Source organism: Mustela putorius, unplaced genomic scaffold (assembly GCF_011764305.1).
Source record: "Mustela putorius furo isolate JIRA1106 unplaced genomic scaffold, ASM1176430v1.1 tig00003858_pilon_pilon_pilon, whole genome shotgun sequence".
In the NCBI taxonomy this organism is placed as follows: domain Eukaryota; kingdom Metazoa; phylum Chordata; class Mammalia; order Carnivora; family Mustelidae; genus Mustela; species Mustela putorius.
Genome location: NW_025422010.1, coordinates 26,736,104 through 26,755,334, shown reverse-complemented (window position 1 = coordinate 26,755,334; position 19,231 = coordinate 26,736,104). Strand labels below are relative to the sequence as shown.

The 19,231-nt window shown below is 42.4% G+C and overlaps 1 protein-coding gene across 1 annotated transcript in view; it reads right to left on the bottom strand.

The window, feature by feature from the left end:
• Nucleotides 1–15,852: 15,852 nt before the first annotated feature.
• The window catches only part of DSG2 (desmoglein 2), a 44,564-nt gene continuing 41,185 nt past the window's right edge, over nt 15,853–19,231 (bottom strand). The window contains exon 15 of the mRNA XM_045065486.1: nt 15,853–18,650. Coding sequence (XP_044921421.1) covers nt 17,640–18,650 — 1,011 coding nt within the window. The 3' untranslated portion in view covers nt 15,853–17,639. The remainder of the gene's footprint in view (nt 18,651–19,231) is intronic.

Here is a 19,231-nt window from a genome sequence, read left to right as displayed (position 1 = left end):
AGGGGGTTCTGAGGAAATCAGGGAGGTTCCAAGCAGACCATCCGGGTTCCTGTGTGTGGCCGCTGGGTAGGCTGGCTCAGATAGGGGGCTGTGAAGGGGCCGTGAATTCCTTGCAAAACTGGAATATAAGCACTGTACCGAGCTTGAGAGTTAGTCTGAGTATAATACAGAACTGAGGCAAGAGTGGCTTGAGTAACAGGTGCTCAGTGGGTGTCACAGCTGTGAGTCCAGCTTCTCTGTGATTCTCTTGGCTTTCCCCGTAGGCTTTCACGACAGCCAAAACAGCTGTCCCCATCGTGCCTTTCTACAGGAGCAGCCTGAGGTCCAAGGGCATCTCTGCTCAGGGAGAAAAATCTTTGCTCAGCCTTACACCCATGTGAATCTGTTAGCCGGGACTGGGCCACAAACCCAGATCCTGGCTGCAAGGGAGGGAACTATAAAGCCAGGGTCTGGTATTTTTCATGTTTTCATGCCCTGGGGTCTTTAAGGTCTTGTTCAGATAATATAAACTTCAACCTCTTTGCTGTTTCACATCTCAGCCCCCATTTTGGATTGTTCTTGGTCCTGGCGGAAAGAACAGTCACGGATGACCCACAACTACTCCTGAAAACTCTAAATGTGAGACAAACAGGAAGCTGGTGTTTCCTAGCCTGTCATTGCCTATATCCTGTCGCTGTTGGTGACATAACTGGAGATGGCAGGTTGTGATCGAGAACTCTTGCACTGAGGAAGAAGGAAGGTTTGGGGGAAATGCTGGTATCAGGCATGGAATGTGTAGGTCATAAACCGTGTCGCTCATCAAAGGATCTGTCACACACAAGCTAGCATATGACAAATATACAAGCTATGAAATGAATTTTAAGATCTGTTCCCACTCTCAGAGTCGACTTTTCCCATGGCTTTCTCTGAATTCAGCTGACTTTATTTGGCACTGCTTTGTGGGCACGTGTCTAATAATAATCCTGTCGCAGGATCACAGTTTATATGCAAGGGGCTGGATTGTTCTATATCTGGCTTAGTTGCTTGAAGAATTGTGTGTTCCAGCATCCCCGATCCCTCTGTGGTTCGGATTTAGAGGTGGCCAACACAGACACCGGCGTGAGGTTTGAGAGACAGAGGGAAGGAGTAGCCATTTTTCTCTGAAGCTCTTTGTAGCCTGAATTGGTGGTAGCAAGATGGGTGGCGCCTGGCAGGTTCCAGAATCTCCTTGTTGCTTCTTCACTGTCCAGCTCTGCCCTGCCCTTCCCTCCTTCCTTCCTTCCTTTCTTGGAAAGAGAACGTGAGGGGGGATGGTGGCCCAGAGGGAAAGTGAGAGAGAGAGAGAGAGAGAGAGAATCTCAAGCAGACTCCCTGCTGAGCCCAGATTCTGACACTGGGCTTGATCTCAGGACCCTGAGATCATGACCTGAGCTGAAATCAAGAGTTGGCCACTTAACACACTAAGCCACCCAGGCACCCCTGTCCAGCTCTTCTTTCGGATGGTTGGCCCAGCTAAGGGACAGTCCTCCACCAGCTACATGGTTGTGGATCTGCAGTGGTTAACACCCTGTTCCTTCCGCCCCCCAACCCCCCCCACCAAAAAGCCACCCCATTGTCATCAGCCTCAGTGATGGAACAGCACCCGGCTTTCCCGTTTCCCAGCCAGCTCTGACTGGTTCGCGTGGCTAGTGCTTCAGGAGGGGGACCAGACCGTGAGTTTTCTCTGATTTCTCTCACTTCCCCTTCCAGATTTTTCCTTTCCAGACTCCTCCCGCCATTGTGTCAGGTCTAACCCCACACTAAAGCTCATCCCATGGTACTCACTGCAGCTCTCCTTTCCTGAGCACAACCTGACTGAGAGATACGGCCCCTCAAACATACGTAAAACTACCCTTCAGTTATTTTCTCTAACCCACGTTTAAAACCCCTATTTCTACCAATGATAAGATGCGGTAGGATACGATTTACACTTGCCAAAGTAAGGAAATTCTGTCTCTTATAGTTCAAAGTCATCATTTCTGGGTTAATTCACGCCATTTGGCATTTCCTTTCCTCCTCTTCTTTCTAGGGGCCATGTTCCTGGGTGTGAGGGGAAAGGCACCCATCCTCCGGGCGCTCCTGGCTCACTGAGCTCTGCTGTAGTGTGGCAAGGTGCTAGCCGGATGCCCTGCTCGGCTCTCCCCTGACATGTGGCGACTTCCACGTGGTCCTTTGGGCCAGTGTGCTGGGACCTGCTGCTGAACTCCAAGGCCCCTGACATTTGCCTTCACTGACCAGGTGGTCACCTGCTCTGGCCTCATCTCCTCACTCCACGTCTCCGTCAGCTCACTGGGCCTCCCAGCATCTCCACATGCCTCCACTGGGGCCTCCTGCATTCCTGAATTCTGTCACAAGGCTGTGTGGAAAGCAGGGTGCCATGCCAGAACAAATCTGGAGGTTTATACATGGAAAGGGGGAATCCACAAGCAGGGAGGAAAAGGTTCCTAGAAGTCTCCAGAAGGTTGAAGGGAAGATGTCATGGGGACAGAGATGTGCCCTGGGAAAGCAGGGCATGGAGGTCAAGATTTCTGAGGTGGAGCAGTTCTAGGAGCTGCCAGCCTCAGGAGTGTTCCCCGGGAGCCGGAGCATGACAGACCAGAAATGAAGTACCAGGAAAGTCACCTTCCTTCGTGCAATCTGATCTTGTTGAGTGTGCTTTGGCAAGGGTTCAAGGAGAGCAGCATGGAAGCCCTAGGGTTTGGGGAAAAGCAGAAGGAGGTCTAGGAGAATAAACTAATCGTGGATTTGGTTAGCCAGCCTCCTGAGTTTAAACCTGGATATCTAGGGTCAAAGGTCGATTGTTTCTTCAAGCCTTCCTTTCCTCAGGTGCTAAATGGGGACGGTGATAGCTCTTCTGCGGGACGATTGTGAAATACTGAGCATACAGCGGGTGCTTGGTGCAGTAAATCTGCACTAGGCACATTTCTTACTCGTCATTAGCTCTCAGTTGCTAGAAAGTGAAATAGTTAAAAACACATCACTGTATTTCCTCAAGATGCCTGCACTTCCCATTGGGTTCTAGAATCCAGAGGATATATAATATATCTATATAAATACACGATATAATATACCTTACATTTTGGCCTTTTTGTTCTTTTATCAAAACCATGGTGCATCTTATAATTTATAGTACCTTGAATTGAGGAAATATATTATTTGCTTCCATTCCATGTAGGTACAAAGGATACAAGATACAAGTTTGGTGTTCTTGTGTTTTCCCTCATTTCGTCATTGGATGGTGGGTCCATTCTCCTATTGCTACCCTTACCCCCTGCCGCTTAATGAAAAAATATAGCTAACACTTTGAAATGGAAAAATTACTGTAGCTTTGAATGGGCAATCTTCAAAATACCGAGTTTTAAAAATAGAGAAGTCCTGAACCTCCTACGTCACACTGTGCTGCCATCGTTTCTTTAAATATCTGCTTCACCCCATGAGACTGTAAGTTCCCTGCAAGCAAGGAATGTGTCCTAATGATCGTTGTGCGCCCAGGACTCAGTCTGTCTAGTGTCAGGCTCAGTAAATACCATCCTAGTGAGTGACTTAAAAGTTGAACCTGGAGAAGAGAAAGGTCCACATGGATACCTGATGCATGTCAAGATAATGAAAGATAAAGAAAAATCCGAAGAAGGATAGATGCTTCTGTTATCAGAAGAGATTAGCCTGGAACGGTAGCATGAGGTATTCTAGTGAGACTCAAGGAAGAACTTTCTGACGCAGAAGCTGTGAATGGGAGCTAGTAACAAAGAACGATAGTGGCCGCCCTCCTTTCATTGGTCAGTAGGTGCCCCTGAAGGGGAGGGCAGAACTAGCTGACCTTCTAAGCTTGATTCATCTCTCTTTGAGACTACTCCTTTTTTAGTGGTTTTTCTCACTTGCTGCAAACCATTGCTGTTTTCTCCACTGGTGAAAGTGACCCTGGCCAATATTTTTGTAGTCCTCAGAGCATTTCACAGCTGATCTTCATGATCATGGGCTGGTGTGGATGTCTGCAGGGGTTCAGAGACTGAGCAAGGTAGGGACCCCACCTACCCACCCTACTCACCCTGCCAACAGTCCAGAATCTGGTCTCTTACAAAGACCTACATGAGTTTTAGAAACCAAACAAAGAAAACTTGTTTTGCACTGAAGGAAAATACCAAACCAAAGCAACGACAACTTTGCCTGACCTTTAAAACCCCTATAAGCCTGAGGGCAGTTGGCTGTACCTTGTAAAAACTCTGATCTTTTGACTAAAGAAGAATGCTAATCAGCTCGGCTTTGCCAACCTCCATTTGTTGCCCGTTGCTAAGTGATAGCTAAAGAAGATTAGCGATCATAGATCATAGGTGAATGGAAATTTCTGCCCTGGGCTTTTGTTTGCAGTGATGAAAAATAGTTTAGGGTATTTGAGGGGGGAAAAAAACCCTCTTCTAAGTCTTTGGCTTTTGAATCGTTTTTAAAGAGCCCCTCTCTGTCTCAACAGACTCAAAGGCCGGAAGAAGCAATAAATGGTATTCTGCCTTCCTGAGCACCCCTCACTTTTGGTTTTTCTCCTGCTTGTTACCATTTCTTTGGCTACACGTCTAATGATGGAGAAGGCACGAGATCACCCAGCAGGACCTATTATATCCCTGTTCTCACCTCAGCTTACTCCTCCATAAAATGGGAGAAAATAATAGGATGTTTCTCTAAGATTGCTGTGAGGAGAAAATCAGACAACAGTAGGAGAAATGCTCAGTTAGCCTCATGCCTACAGATTGAAAGTGCCAGTATATAACACGAACTAACTCATTACCACCAATGTTATCATATATCCGTGTCTCTGTGTGGCTCCAGAGTAGTATTATTCCAAAGTGAAATGCACATTTATTTTCTGCTCTTAAAGACTACCTACAGTTGCAATTTTGGCTGGAGCGAGAACCACCGAATGAAAGGCCTTTCCTATCCGAAAGCTTTACCTTGCCGTGTGTGCCTGGGAGCTGCACCCCTGTGAGCCCCACCTCCGTGGCTTGTCTCAAAAGTGGGCCATTGAGCCTCTTGTAGCTGACACATGTGGTTAGGAAGGGCTGTGTAGTGGTCAAGACCTGTCCCAAGTTCCTTGCAATTACTGAAAGTAATTTAGGAGCATCTCTGTGCTGTCACTTTCAAGTGCTTCCTTAATCCACATCTGGCACTGCACAGAATTGCCCTTCATTTATTTAGTAATTTGAATCTTTTAAAAAAAATTACATAGAATTGATTTTTTATTAACTCTGCCAGTAACCTACTGTTTACAGTTTTTACCCGATAAACAACACTGTGATGAACATCCTTATACATCCATCGTATCATAATTGTAAGGTTATCTTTTAAAGTAAAATCTAGAAGCTGAGCTGCAGAATCTGATGACCTTTTGATGGGTTGTTAGAATGATTGTTGGATGCATCTGGTAGTAAATGTTCTTCATCTCCCATTACCAGGGCCTTGTGAGAGTTGGGGGAAAGATCTGGAGAATTTGTTTGCCTCTATGTTCAGAAAGAGCACTAATTTTAACTTTCTGATTTTTACTTATAGCCAAATATTGGAGAAAGAGAGAGAAAGAATATTCTTCTTAATCATTACCTATCTTCATTTCTGTTTCCTCCTTACTTTTGACTCTGAACTGGGTAGATAGATCGCTAAACCACCTTCCTAATTTTTAAGACTAAATCCTGTACTAGGAACAACACAGTGGATAACACTATCTTTCCCGAGAATGGTCGGTCCATGTTGTGTGGGAATTTTACTTCTCTTCATTTGCAAAGGAAGCTCCTGCATGGACAAGCTCATCCCTTGGAAAAGCAAGAATCCCCATCTATCTCTGATCTAGCGGCTCTCAAAGAAATCTGAAGAATGCTTTGTTTCTATGTCTTTTCTCTTCTGCATTCACCTCTAACTAAAGGCCCCTTTCTAGTGTTTCCCTTTCAATTCTCAGAGAAAGGAATGAACTGGACCAGGTATTCACCATCATTATGTTGTGGGCAGATCTTCGAACTTGTCTAACCCTCGGGCTTCTGGGCACCCTATAGATGACTATTCTTGGGCCAAGCATCCCTCTCTCTCATCAGTGTGTGTGTGTGTTGTCTTCATCCATTTGGGCCACTGCTTCACCCACCTAACCTAATCACCCCCCGAAGGCCCCCTACCTCCCAACATTATCACATTGAAGGTTAGTTTTCAACATGTGAATTTTGAGGGGACACACTTAGTCTACAGCAGATGTGCATTGTTTGGAGTGGAAGGGCCCCACTGATGCTCTGCAAGTTTGAGTGGGGCATATAGCATTTAATGAACCTGTATGCATGCTCTTACTCAGGGATTTCTCTTAGAATATCAAGTGAGGAGATTTGGTAAAAAGGAGCTTCTGCATGAATAGACATTTCTGCAAAGACGACATCCAGATGGCCAAAAGACACATGAAAAAGTGCTCCACATCACTCGGCATCAGGGAAATACAAATCAAAACCACAATGAGATACCACCTCACACCAGTCAGAATGGCGAAAATTAACAAGTCAGGAAATGACAGATGCTGGTGAGGATGCGGAGAAAGGGGAACCCTCCTACACTATTGGTGGGAATGCAAGCTGGTGCAACCACTCTGAAAAACAGCATGGAGGTTCCTCAAAAAGTTGAAAATAAAGCTACCCTACGACCCAGGAATTGCACTACTGGGTATTTACCCTAAAGATACAAACAGTGATCTGAAGGGGCATGTGCACCCTAATGTTTATAGCAGCAATTTCCCCAATAGCCAAACTATGGAAAGAACCTAGATGTCCATCAACAGAGGAATGGATAAAGGAGATGTGGTATATATATATATATATATATATATATATATATATATATATATAATGGAATACTATGCAGCCATCAAAATAAATGAAATCTTGCCATTTGAGATGACATGGATGGAACTAGAGGGCATTATACTTAGCAAAATAAGTCAATCAGAGAAAGACAACTCTCATATGATCTCCCTGATATGAGGAAGTGGAGATGCAACATGGGGGGTTGGGGGTTAGGAAAAGAATAAATGAAACAAGATGGGATTGGGAGGGAGACAAACCATAAGAGACTCTTACTGTCACAAAACAAACTGAGGGTTGCCCAGGAGAGGTGGGTAGGGAGAGGTGATGGTGTTAAGGACATTGGGGAGGGCATGTACTATGGTGAGTGCTGTGAAGTGTGTAAACCTGGTGATTCACAGACCTGTACCCCTAGGGCTAATAATACATTATATGTTTATAAATTTTTTAAAAAAATTATTTAAAATACATAAATAAATATAAAACAAAGTAAAAAAAAAAAGGAGCTCCTGAAAATATCTAAGTATTTACCCTATGATGAAAGAATTGCAATCCTAGTTATATGCCCAAGGGGAATGGAAACACACAGCCACAAAGACTTGAATAAGAATGTTCCTATAGCTTTATTCTTGATAACAGAATTGTAAAACAGTTTAGATGTTCAGCAAGATGAAAATGGATAAGCAACTTTGAGATCATTATTCTATAGAACACTAATGCCAATGAAAAGGAATGTATCACGGACACAACACAGGTGAATCTCAAAAACATTACATTGAGTGAAAGGAGCCTTATCCCAAAGGGCACACACTGGATGACTCCGTTTACATGAAGTTCTAGAAGAGGCAAAACAAAATAATACAAATATCATAAAACAATTGGTTGCTTCTGGGGGTTGGGACTGGGACTGAACAAAAAGAGGCATTAGTATTTTCTGGTGTGATAGTAATGACTATATCTTGAAAGAGGTTTGGGTGACAAAAGTGTATGCATCTGTCAAAACTTAGCATATGGGCACTTAAAACTGGTGCCTTTCATTGTGTGCAGTTTTTTCTAGGAGGAAAAAGTATAATCAAATCTTGAGCTCTAGTTAAAGATATGGGCATGACATATTTAGAGTGATGTGTAATTATAGCTAGTACGTAATTTGAAATTCATGAAAAAGATGGATTGATGGATGGATAGAGAAATGGGTAGGTGATGTGATAAAGCAAGAATAGTAAAATGTTTAACACTGAAATCTTAGTGAGGGACTGTGGGTTTTCATTACAATTCTTTCAAACTTGCTGTGAGTGTGAAAAGTTTCCTAACAGTATTTCAGGAAGAATGCCTAGCAAAGCAAAATATGCCATTCAATTAATTTTGATAGTACTTAGTTTAGTTTTCAAGGCAACTCGACAACAAATGGTAATGATTGAGCATCTGTCATAGCATCATATATGTTTTATTATATACTGAGGATACAAGAATAAATACAGACTAAATTTTTGGCTCAGAAACCTTACAATTTCGTAAGGGAGACCAAAGTGAAATCAAATCAAACTATCATGGGAGAAACCATATGTCAACCATTTTTTGGAATACTCTAATTTCAAATACTTTTACTTTTTTTTTTTTTTTAAAGATTTTTATTTATTTATTTATTTGACAGGCAAATCACAAGTAGGCAGAGAGGCAGGCCGAGTGAGAGGGGAGAAAGCAGGCTCCCTGCTGAGCAGAGAGCCCGATGCAGTACCCCATCCCAGGACCCTGAGATCATGACCTGAGCCGAAGGCAGAGGCTTTAACCCACTGAGTCACCCAGGCGCCCTCAAATACTTTTACTTTTTAAGTGTTAAGGGATTCATTAAGTAAATGGCCAATGTCACTTTGATTGCTTAACATTGCAAGACTTTTAATATAAATAAAATAAAAATCAGAGAAAAAAAACCTCCTGTCAAATGCTGTATTTTATTTTGTTTAGCACACCTTTTTTTTTGCCATAACTGTACCCTACTTCTCTGTTGGTTCCGTGACCTTGTTTACATAATATTTAAAACTTATGGGGCGCGTGGGTGGCTCAGTAGGTTGAGCACTGGACTCTGGGTTTTGGATCTGGTCATGATCTCAGGGTCATGGGATCCAGACCCACCTACGGCTCTGTGCTCAGAAGGCAGTGTGCTTGAGATTCTCTTCCCCTCCTTTTGCCCTCCCCTTCCTCCCTCACCCCCACCACTCTCTCTCTCTCTCTCTCTCAGATAAATAAATAAATCTTTAAAAGGAAACATGCAAGGAAAAAGGTACTAAGAATACTTAGAAAATTCAATGAAACTCAGAAAAAAAGACATTCTCATGGGTTGGAATTATCAATTTCCCCACCCTGCTCCTTTGATATCTCCCATCTGCGGTCCATCTTCCTCTATAGCCCAAGGGCTCTTTGATCATACCATCATCTTGCTCCAAAATTTTCTCTGGCTCTCTACTGCGTAATGTAGTCCTACAACCTTAGCCTGTGGTCTGTACCTGCCTTTTCACCAGACTGCTGCTGGGCCCACTCATTGTCATTCTCCAGACTCTAGCCACTCTCACTGGTTGGAGGTGAGCCTCTGGTCCAGCTGATCTCTGTTTACAGATCTTCACTTTTTCATGAAAAGTCCATCTCTCTAAGAAAGCGTCTTAGATAGTCCCACCCCAACCTCACAGAGCGATTAATATCTGCAAGCAGTCTTGGAATTTTCTTTCTATCTCTGATGGCTGGTTTACTGCAGATTGTCTTGATTTTCAGAAGGTGCTTGCAACTATCACTTCCACTGCTGTGGGGGCCCTTGGAGGGCAAGGGTTGGGCCTTACTCATCTTTGGATGAACTTAAAGTCACTGAACAGTGCTCAGCACATAGTGAGAATTCAACATGCATTGTTTAATTGAATCTCAACATTTATTCTTAAAATTAACCCGCACCAGGCTGAGTGTATTATTTGTAAATGCATCAGCCAGTATCATTTCTTCCAAAATGCAGCCTTTGCCCCCGCCCTTAAGATTTATTTATTTATTTGAGAGAGAGAAAGAGAGAGAGAGAATGCAAGCACATAGGTGAGCAAGCGTGGAGGGGCAGAGGGAGAGAGAATCTCCAGCAGACTCCCTGCTGAGGGCACAGTAGGTCATCTGTTGTCAAGAGGCTCCACCTCAGGACGCTGAGATCGTGACCTTCGCTGAAACCAAGAGTCAGACCCTCCACTGACTTGGTCACCCAGCCATCCCTAAAGGACAGCCTTTCTAACAGAGACAAAGGCTCATGAATGACCTTCAGCTAGACATTGTGTATTTCACCACCAAAGGAACCATATGGGTACTATTTGGCTTCTATAAGTCTGGGCCTAGTCTCCCAGGTAATCCTGAAACATACCATATTTTATCTGGGAGGAGCATGGTTCGCAATGTCAGGTATTGGCCTTTGTGGGTTTGCACTGCAAATCAACTTATTAATTTGCTTAATTCTTTTTCTTTTAAGCGTTGACGCTGATTGACTTTGCTTCTTTCGCTGCGTGCATAGTGCCATCTAGTGACCAGGGGACATATAACACTCATTGACTCCGACAGCGACTGAAACAATGGCTCTAGGATGTGCCCAGGCTTGGGTAATTATGCTTCTGTTATTCCCTCTGTTTCTGTAGTCCGGAGGACCTCCATGTGAGTTATTACTAGGTGAACGGTACACATAGTTTAAGGCTAAGTCAACTCAACATGGTCTTTTTCTAGTGGGAGTATATTTAGAAGCGTTCGGGAAGTTTGTATTTTGCGCCCTGTCTCACTTCTTTCGTAGTTTCCCCCCAAGGGCTGTTTCCCCTCCACAACCTGGTTTTTGTCCTTTGAGAGAGAGCCCTGGAAAACTGGGGCCACAGCACCAGTGGTTCTTGGAGGGGTAAAATAAATCTCTAGCAGAGCTCACCTCAAGACGGTTATATGACCAAACTTTCTACTAGAAGAAGCCGCAGATGAGACGAGGTGGGATGTGGGGGTTCCATCCTAACACGGGCCCTGGGTAAAAGGGCAGAACAATAAAACAGTCCAAGCAGTCAGCACGTAGAAACTCTGAAAGAAACAAGAGTCTTTGAGCCCCTGCAAATAGTTTCCACTATGCATTAAAATCTCATAGTTCTCTTCACACCCAAACCCCTCAAATCTTTTCTCAGAGTCCACTGATTAATACTTCATAATGAGAACAAAACTTGGGTTTGTTTTGGGATGTACCAATTAGAGGTTGCAAATTTAATGAAGTATTGACAGATGGGGCGCTGACATCATCCATCATACACAGGCTTAGGAAATCCATTTTGAAAACTTGGCTGGATTTTCAAAATTCACACTTGTCCTGCTTGGGTGTATCATGAGGAGACAAAGATCAAAACAGCCCATTCCTGCCTTCAGTGACCTCCGTTGCAAGGGGCAAGGGGATTTGAAGCAAGAATAAGATACAGGAAACAATTAAAGAAATAGAGAAAATCATTTGCTTTTTCTTCTTTCATCTGTATTTTGCTTTTCTCCAACAAAGTACATGTAATTCAACAAAATATTTTGATAAAATATCACTTTAAAAAGAAAAATTGGAACAAAATAAAGAAGGGGTTGAGCCCAGGCAGTACATCTTTCCAAGAAAAATAATTAAATAGCCTCATTGCTAATTTTCCTAAGCCATCTGACCATTAAGCAAAAGACAATTTAAAAATTTTAAAATATTGATATTTTTGGCTAGTTAGGGATAGATGGGTGCTATCCTAGTGATTTATTATAAAGCAAACAAATATTAAACCAATTCCGCAAAACGTATAAATATTTATGAGCAGACAAGCACGAACACAGTTATATAACCAGATTTTGTAGCTCAGGACACGTCTAGTCATTTCACCAATGAAAAATCATTTCTATCCCTTATGTTAATTAGCAAACCCTCTGATAGTGGATTTTAATAATGATATTTGAAGAGCTAAGTAACCACCCCTGGAATTTCAATTTCTGATTAAGATTCCTCAAACACCACTCTTGTTAAGTGGGAAAACACTAGAATTAATTTGAATACATGTTTATCACATACCTGATACTGAAGTGTTTTGAAATGAATTACCTCATGGACATGACAACAGAAGTCATAATGAAGAAGCAGATCAATACATTTTATCTTAAGGTCTTTGTAGCCACATTTTTAAAAAATTTGGTGTGAAGACAGAAAGAATAGTTTACAGACTTAAGTTAAAAATATAAAAGAAAACAAGGAAAGGTCACTGTGCTATGTATAGAAGCCTCAGAATTGAGTAAGAAAAAAAATTAATCCTTAGAATGAGTTCCGAGGGAAAGGATAATTATGCTTCCCCTAGCTTATTGGAGTCATTGGTGGTGCACGTATTGCCAGTGTCTGAGGAAACTGAAAGGCAATGCAAAGCATGTGGCCAGGGCCACCGAGCTGGGAATGTCAGCTGCTGTCAACAGTACTTAGGTCCATGGCTTGGGACAACCGGATGTGTTTTTGCTTTGATTACCGTTGAAATTTCTCTGTAGGCTTCATGGATACTCTGCAGGCTCCTCATTTAGGCTGCTTTCAACCAGGTTTCAACTTTATTACTGCAACAAGCACATTTTACTAATAATTAACCGAATAATGGGATGAAGAAATTCATGCATTTCGTGGAAAAAATAGTACAGCTTTTCAAGTGAAGGCTGGTTTTTCACCAGGTCTTACCGGCTGAGTTGTGTTCCCTCAAAATTCATGTTAAAATCCTAACCGCCAATACCTCAGGATGTGACTATATTTGGAGATAAGGTCTTTACAAAGGGAATAAAGTTAAGAAGAGGTCATCAGGATGGGTCCTAATTCAATATGACTGGTGTCCTTATAAGAAGGGGAAGTATGGAGATAGATATGGACAGAAGGAAGACCATGAGAAAGCACAGGGAGAAGACTGCCCTTGACAAGCCAATGAATGAGGCCTTGGAAGAAACAGACCCTGCTGACACCTTGATCCTCGACTCCTAGCCTCCAGAATTGTAAGAAAATAAATGTAATTTAAGGCCCCCAGTCTCTGTGACTTGGTTGTGGCAGCCCAAACAGACTAACGCAGCAAAATTTGTACTGTGTCACTGACTGTCCCAGGGGGAAGCAGATGAATGTTAGGGGAGTTTAGTGGATCATATACACATGGTGAGGCAGGTGAGGAAAACTTCAAGGCAAAGGCCAGGGTCCTGAGTCTGACACAGTCGAGGAGGGAGCCATTACCACCAACAAGCCTCGAGGAGAAAGGAGAGGGAGTGGGTCTGGGAACTCAGAAAAGGAGTTTCTGTAAAGAGAGAGGTGCTTGACAGGTGCCCACAGAGGGAGAGAGGGGAAGACATGCCCTGATCTTGTATTTCTCTTTCTGGACATTCTCCAGCCAAGGCTTCCCCCCCCGACCATACCCACCTTAGAGGCAGAGGGCAAGGATGCCCATTGAAGCCTCTGGGAAGAACAAGTTCCAGGTCTCAGAGCAACGTGAAAAAGAAGACTAGAGAGTGGACATAAAGAGGCAAATGGAAAATGTCCAGCCAGGTGCATATCTGGATTTTTAACAGAGGCATACCTGCTTCATCTCATTGTCTCTACTGGGCTAATGGATTGGTCGACGTTCTGGAAGCTGTGGAATAACGAGAGCCCATTTCCATTCACTAATGGACTTGATACAGGTTTCAGAATATTTGTGCCGAGGATACGTGGGTATGGAGGAAGGTGTGGGGGACAGGAGACAGCAGTTGAAGATCTAGTGACATGGCAGCATCCACAAAGTGGAAGTTCAAGGCTCATGTGCATTGTCTGTGAAGTAGTAGAAGAGTTGAAGGTAGACTATGATAAAGATAGAAATGGCCTAAATTTGTGCCATCCAATTGGTAACCACTTGCCACAGGGAGCATAGCCCTAAACTGTGAGGGTAAGAACAAATCTAAGAAACAAATTAAATTTTTCTTGGTACAAAAAGAGAGAGACTTGCTCTCCCCTTTCCTCTTCCTCAGAGCATTTACTTTAGAAAACTTAATCATTGCTAATTCTTTCTCTGCCCTTTTCAGATACTATAGAAATCTTTTTAAAACTAAATGAGCTTTTTGTTAAATTTCCAAGGAGCAATGTTTTTCTCTAAGACCTGGGAGTCATCTCTTTGAACATCAAAGATGAGAACATCAAGGAAGAGAGAACCTCGATCTCCCCTTCTCCATGGCATCTGGCTCCAGATTGTAACTAGCTACCTATCACAGAGATAGTAGTCTTATTCTTTCTTTGGATAAAGGCAGTCAGCAACACAATGGCTACCTCAATTCCCAGGTGAATTTAAGACACACTGTGTATGACCAATGGTGCTGGCAAGTGTTGCTTGACGACAAGATCTCATTATGTTGTGAACACACATGTAATGGGTTGTGTCTGCCGGGCTATATAAAAAAGTGAGATTTCTGTCTTTGCAATTTCTTAATGGGTGGCCTGTGATGCACATCCCATTCTGGCATAATGCTTGTTCAGTAATAAAACTGTTTTCTTTCTCTTCTACTCATGCAGAGAGTTTTTTCGGGTTGGCAGGAGATAGTTTTTTAATTGGATTTTTTAAAATGTGGATTTAATTTAATTTCCACAAGAGCAACCAGTTGAAAGGTCAATGGAGGAGGTACGGTGGCATCCTAGAACATTCAACACACAAAGGAAGGCAGGAAAGGAGCAGACAAATGAAAAACAAACAGATGGGACAAAGAGAAAACAAATACCAAGATGGCAGGCTTAAGCTCATCAATATGAATAATTGATGCAAGTAGACTAAACCCTCCCCCCAGCATTCTAAGTCAGGAAGTGTTAAAATGGTTAAGAAATAAGACCCACCTCTCTATGTATAAGAAATACATTATAAAGTTGAGAGCAAAAAGATCCGATATAAATTATGAGAACACTAAGCATAATAAAACCAGTATGGCAATATTAATGTTAGGCAAAGCAGATTTCAAGACAAAAAATATAATCAGAGAGAAAGAGAGATATTCTATAATGATAAAAGGGTCAATTCCCTGAAGAGACACAATAATGCTAAATATATTTGTACCCATTAGCACAGGTCTAACACGTTTCAAGATACAGGTAGCAGAACTGGAAAAAATTAAACGAGGAGTAGGCAGAGCCACAATCAGCCAGAGATTTTAATATCCCTCTCTCAGCAGTTAATAGAAACAATAGGCCAAAAAAAAAATCAATGATGATAGAGGACTTGAACTCCACTAAAATAGCAAAGCCAAGAAATTTTGGTATGTTAAAGAAGTTAAGATTTAATTACCTTAACACCGTCTTTGGAAGCACCTCATTTCCAGGTGTTACTTGATAAGCAACATCTTACTGTAAACATTTTGATGCGGTGGTGGTTGGAATATGGTCTGTAGGGATCAACCAAATATTGCTCCCATGTGCCATTTGGGATAGGAGCTCTGAGGTCACAGAAATACTGCATGGTCTTTGTGCTTTAGGAAGTCTTGCTGTGCCAGTGTTGTGAAATATTTATTATTGATGTTGCATTATAGTATAGGCAGAAACATTGATCTTTTCTCTTATAAACTATACTAAGTTACTAAAGCAGCTTCTTAACACTGATTGAATGATTTCATCTCTTTGAGTTAGATGTGTGAGCTTGCTTTAGCTGAACTCAACAGCTTCCTCCAATGTTACTTTGGGGGCAGAGAGCGAACTCCAGTCCCTTAGGAACAAGGTTGCCAGAATTGGCAAAGAGAAATACAGAGTGCCTAGCTAAATCTGAATTTCAGCTAAACAACAGAGATTTTTTTTTTTTTTTTACTAGGGGACATATTTATATTAAAATACATCTGAAATTAAAATTTCAGCAGGCCTTCTGGAAATGATGCTTTTCCAAGGTTGTAAGCAGTTCTAATTCAAATACCGAAGTCAAACGCCTTCTTTCGGGGAGCTGTCTCCTGTGATGCAGAACTATAGTCCTTGTAAACTATGACGGAGCAATAAAAAGATGATGGAAAAGGGTCACTCTCAAGGTCATCTTTTTATTTAAATATTTTATGATGATGCCCATACAAATATAATCTCCCAAGGAACAAATGTAAAACTTAAAACAAATCATCATTTCAGGTACAAAAAAACCGTTTAGAAAATGTGATTATGTTACATACAAGAGACAGGTTAGGTTTTCCAAGTCTGTCCAAGGAGGAAGATTAAGACCAAGTTTGGATTTTTGGAGTATGCAGGTCGTACTCACATTTCACACAGTAGTGAAATTCCTGTTGCATACACGGCAAAATAGAACTATTAAGTATATAATGGGAGGAAAAAAAGCAACAATTGCTAAGTAGAGAGTAAAAAATTTAGATCATAGAAGATTGACCTTCATCTTGGCCACATACTTATGATATTTAAAAGTATCTGCCTTTTACCCATATATACAGTAAGTAGGGGCAAAACGTATCAATCTTTTGTATAGCATAATTCAAGTAAAAAACACGCCTAAAAAAATAATTCTTGAAGATTCATTTCCCTAGCAAAATACCTTGAAAAATAAAAATATTACATAGTCTTTAAAGTTTATGAAAATTATATTGTTGTGGGAAATATTCACATAAACTGTTACTGATGTGCATGTATGCTTTGAAACTTTAAATGCCCTGTTTTTTCAAGGAGCAATTAAAGTATAATCTACTAAGAAGCCAAAATACCCAAATAACTTTGCAAAATGAAAGGCAAGGGTGTTGTCCAATTTCAGCCCCAATTGTTCAACTGAATATTTAATATTTAATATTCACGTAGTTAGGACTGGCCAGTCAGTGATTTTGAGATGTAGAATAAATTCATAATTTCAAACTCATAATTACTGACAGTATAGGGTTTTTCAGTATTTTTTTTCAACTACAAACAAAAGAGGATGGTTTCTAAAATTTGATTTGATTCCACAAACATTTATTCGGCACTCGTGTTATGTACTGAGGATATATAGCAGGGAAACAGCCAGGTTCTTATCACAGTGGAGAAGCCAGTCTGATGGTTAATTCAGCTGTACAAAATTAGAAGACAGTGTATCCGAGTTTGTAAAAATAGTATATTACTCTAAAACATAAAGTGATGTTATATTTATGAATTTTGCCCTGGATTATTCAATTGAACGGGAAGTGTTCATTATTTTCATGATTTTGGGGAGACACAGGGAAGCAATCATGCTATTTTTACAGTTATATAAGACACACTCACAGAAGCATACAATGTGTGTTCTTTACCATGTTGATGTTCCCAAATTCAATCAACCTAAAATAGATTAAAAGGCCAGTCTTCTAACTTAAAGAAAACCGTTGTCTAGACCGTGCACACAGTTTTGGAGAAACGAGGTGCTGATAATCTACTAGGAGTGATCAAGAATGGGATACAGAACAGCAATGTTCACGGTGAATACAGGGGGGCAAGAGGCCCAGTCAGCTTCATGGGTGGCTGGACTGGACAGCTGATGCCCCGGCTACCCTGTGTCGATCTGGTAAACTCTCACAAGACAGACTGACTCCCTGATTTGCTTTGTGAATATTGTTTGGCTCTGACTCACTAAAAGGCACTTAAGACACAGACAGCATCGTCCTTATGCCCTCAGCAAACCCTGGGGCCTCTCTGAAGCCCACTCCTGGCGGATGGGGCAGCGAGGCCGGTGATAGATTAGTGATGGAGCAGTGTTTTAAGCCCAATGTGTAGGTCTCTTAAGTCTACAGGCTCATCAAAAGACTGGCCCATTGAACACATGAAATGAGACCCTGGGTCAGACTCTGGAGGACTACGATTTAGGAGTAAGAATGCTGTACGATGCTGTGCTTGGAGACTCTGGTGGAAGGGGTGGTGCGAGTAGAAGTCAAATGACCAGACTCCTCTAAACTGAAATTTGGCAGGGGGCCACGGACCGCGGCTCCAGAAACCTCTGTCTTTCTGGCCATCTGTGAGGTTTCAGTAGGAAATCGGTAACCGGAGGCAGAGGTTTGCACCCTTTCTGTCACTGTCACGTTCCCTCCTGCTGCTGCAGCGGACACGGCCAGAGGGGACGGCAGCCCCAAGCTGGGGGCCAGGAAGCGCTCTCTCTCCCTCACCATAACATAATGTGCGTCTGGCAGAGGCTGAGAGCCTTCCAGAGAACCAGGCAGGCCCCCGTTGGGCTGTATGATTCTCTCGGTAACCACGACGCTACCGTCATTACCATATTGCCGCTCTACCGAGGGAGGGGCCGGCGCGTATACCCGCTCGGTCACAATAAGGGCCTGGGCCTGGCCAGGACCCAGGATCGCAGTGCTCGGCGGCATCGTGGAGCCTGCGGCATAAGAAGTTTCTGTTACTACAACGTTACCAGAAGCCAGTGGATCAGGGAGCCTTGTAGCTACCTTCTGACTCTGCCTGGAAGATTGAGAACTTTTGGTGACTATCTCCTGAGTTACTTTCTCTGTGTTTGCTTCAGGCAAAGGTTTTGGAACTTGAAAGCTACTACCAGTGAAGTAGGCATTCTCCGAATTAATCCTAGTTTGCTCACTGAATGAATGGGAAGTTGCCGTCATACTTGATGCTCCCACAGGTTTTTGCCTCGGCTCAATTTCCCCATCCATATCTATTTTTTGACCCAAGCAAATTTCAGCTAGTGTCCTGAATTTAAACCCTAAATCATCTAGAAAACGATCATCGAGTTCTCCTTCAATAAAACTGCAGCAGCCAATGGAACCATGGAGAGACTCGGTGTCTTCCTGAGAATAAACCAGAAGGCAATCTTTGCCTGCGTGAATGTCGTCTTCGTCAGTGTAAGAGGCAGCTTTCTAAAATGGAAATAAAACAGAGGCAGCGAATTAGTGACAGCTTCACTTAAGAATAAGGCGATATTTCGGGGCACCTGGGTGGCTCGGTGGGTTGGCCTCTGTCTTTAGCTCAGGTCATGGTCTCGGGGCCCTGGGATCGAGCCCTGCATTAGGCTCTCTGCTCCACGGGAAGCCTGCTTCTCTGCCTGCTTGTGATCTCTGTCAAATAAATTAATAAAATCTTTAAAAAAAAAAAAGAAGAAGGCAATATTTCTGCCCCAAATGCGTAACCAGAGTCTCCTTATAAGAAAACATCAGAGAAACACAAATGGAAGGGCATCCTACAACACAGCTGGCCTGTATTCTTAAAAAAAAATTCCTATCATGAAAGAAAAGAAAGGCAGGACTCTGGACTGGGTCTCGGATGGGAAAAACAATGGCTACAGAAAGACATTATTGTGATAACTCGCAAAATTAAATACGGAATATGGCACTGTTAAATCTCTAAATTTGTTCACTATACTATGTTAAGAAAATGTGCATGTGCACGTGTGTACCTGAGTGTGTGTGTGTGTGTGTGTGTGTGTGTGAGACAAAGAGAG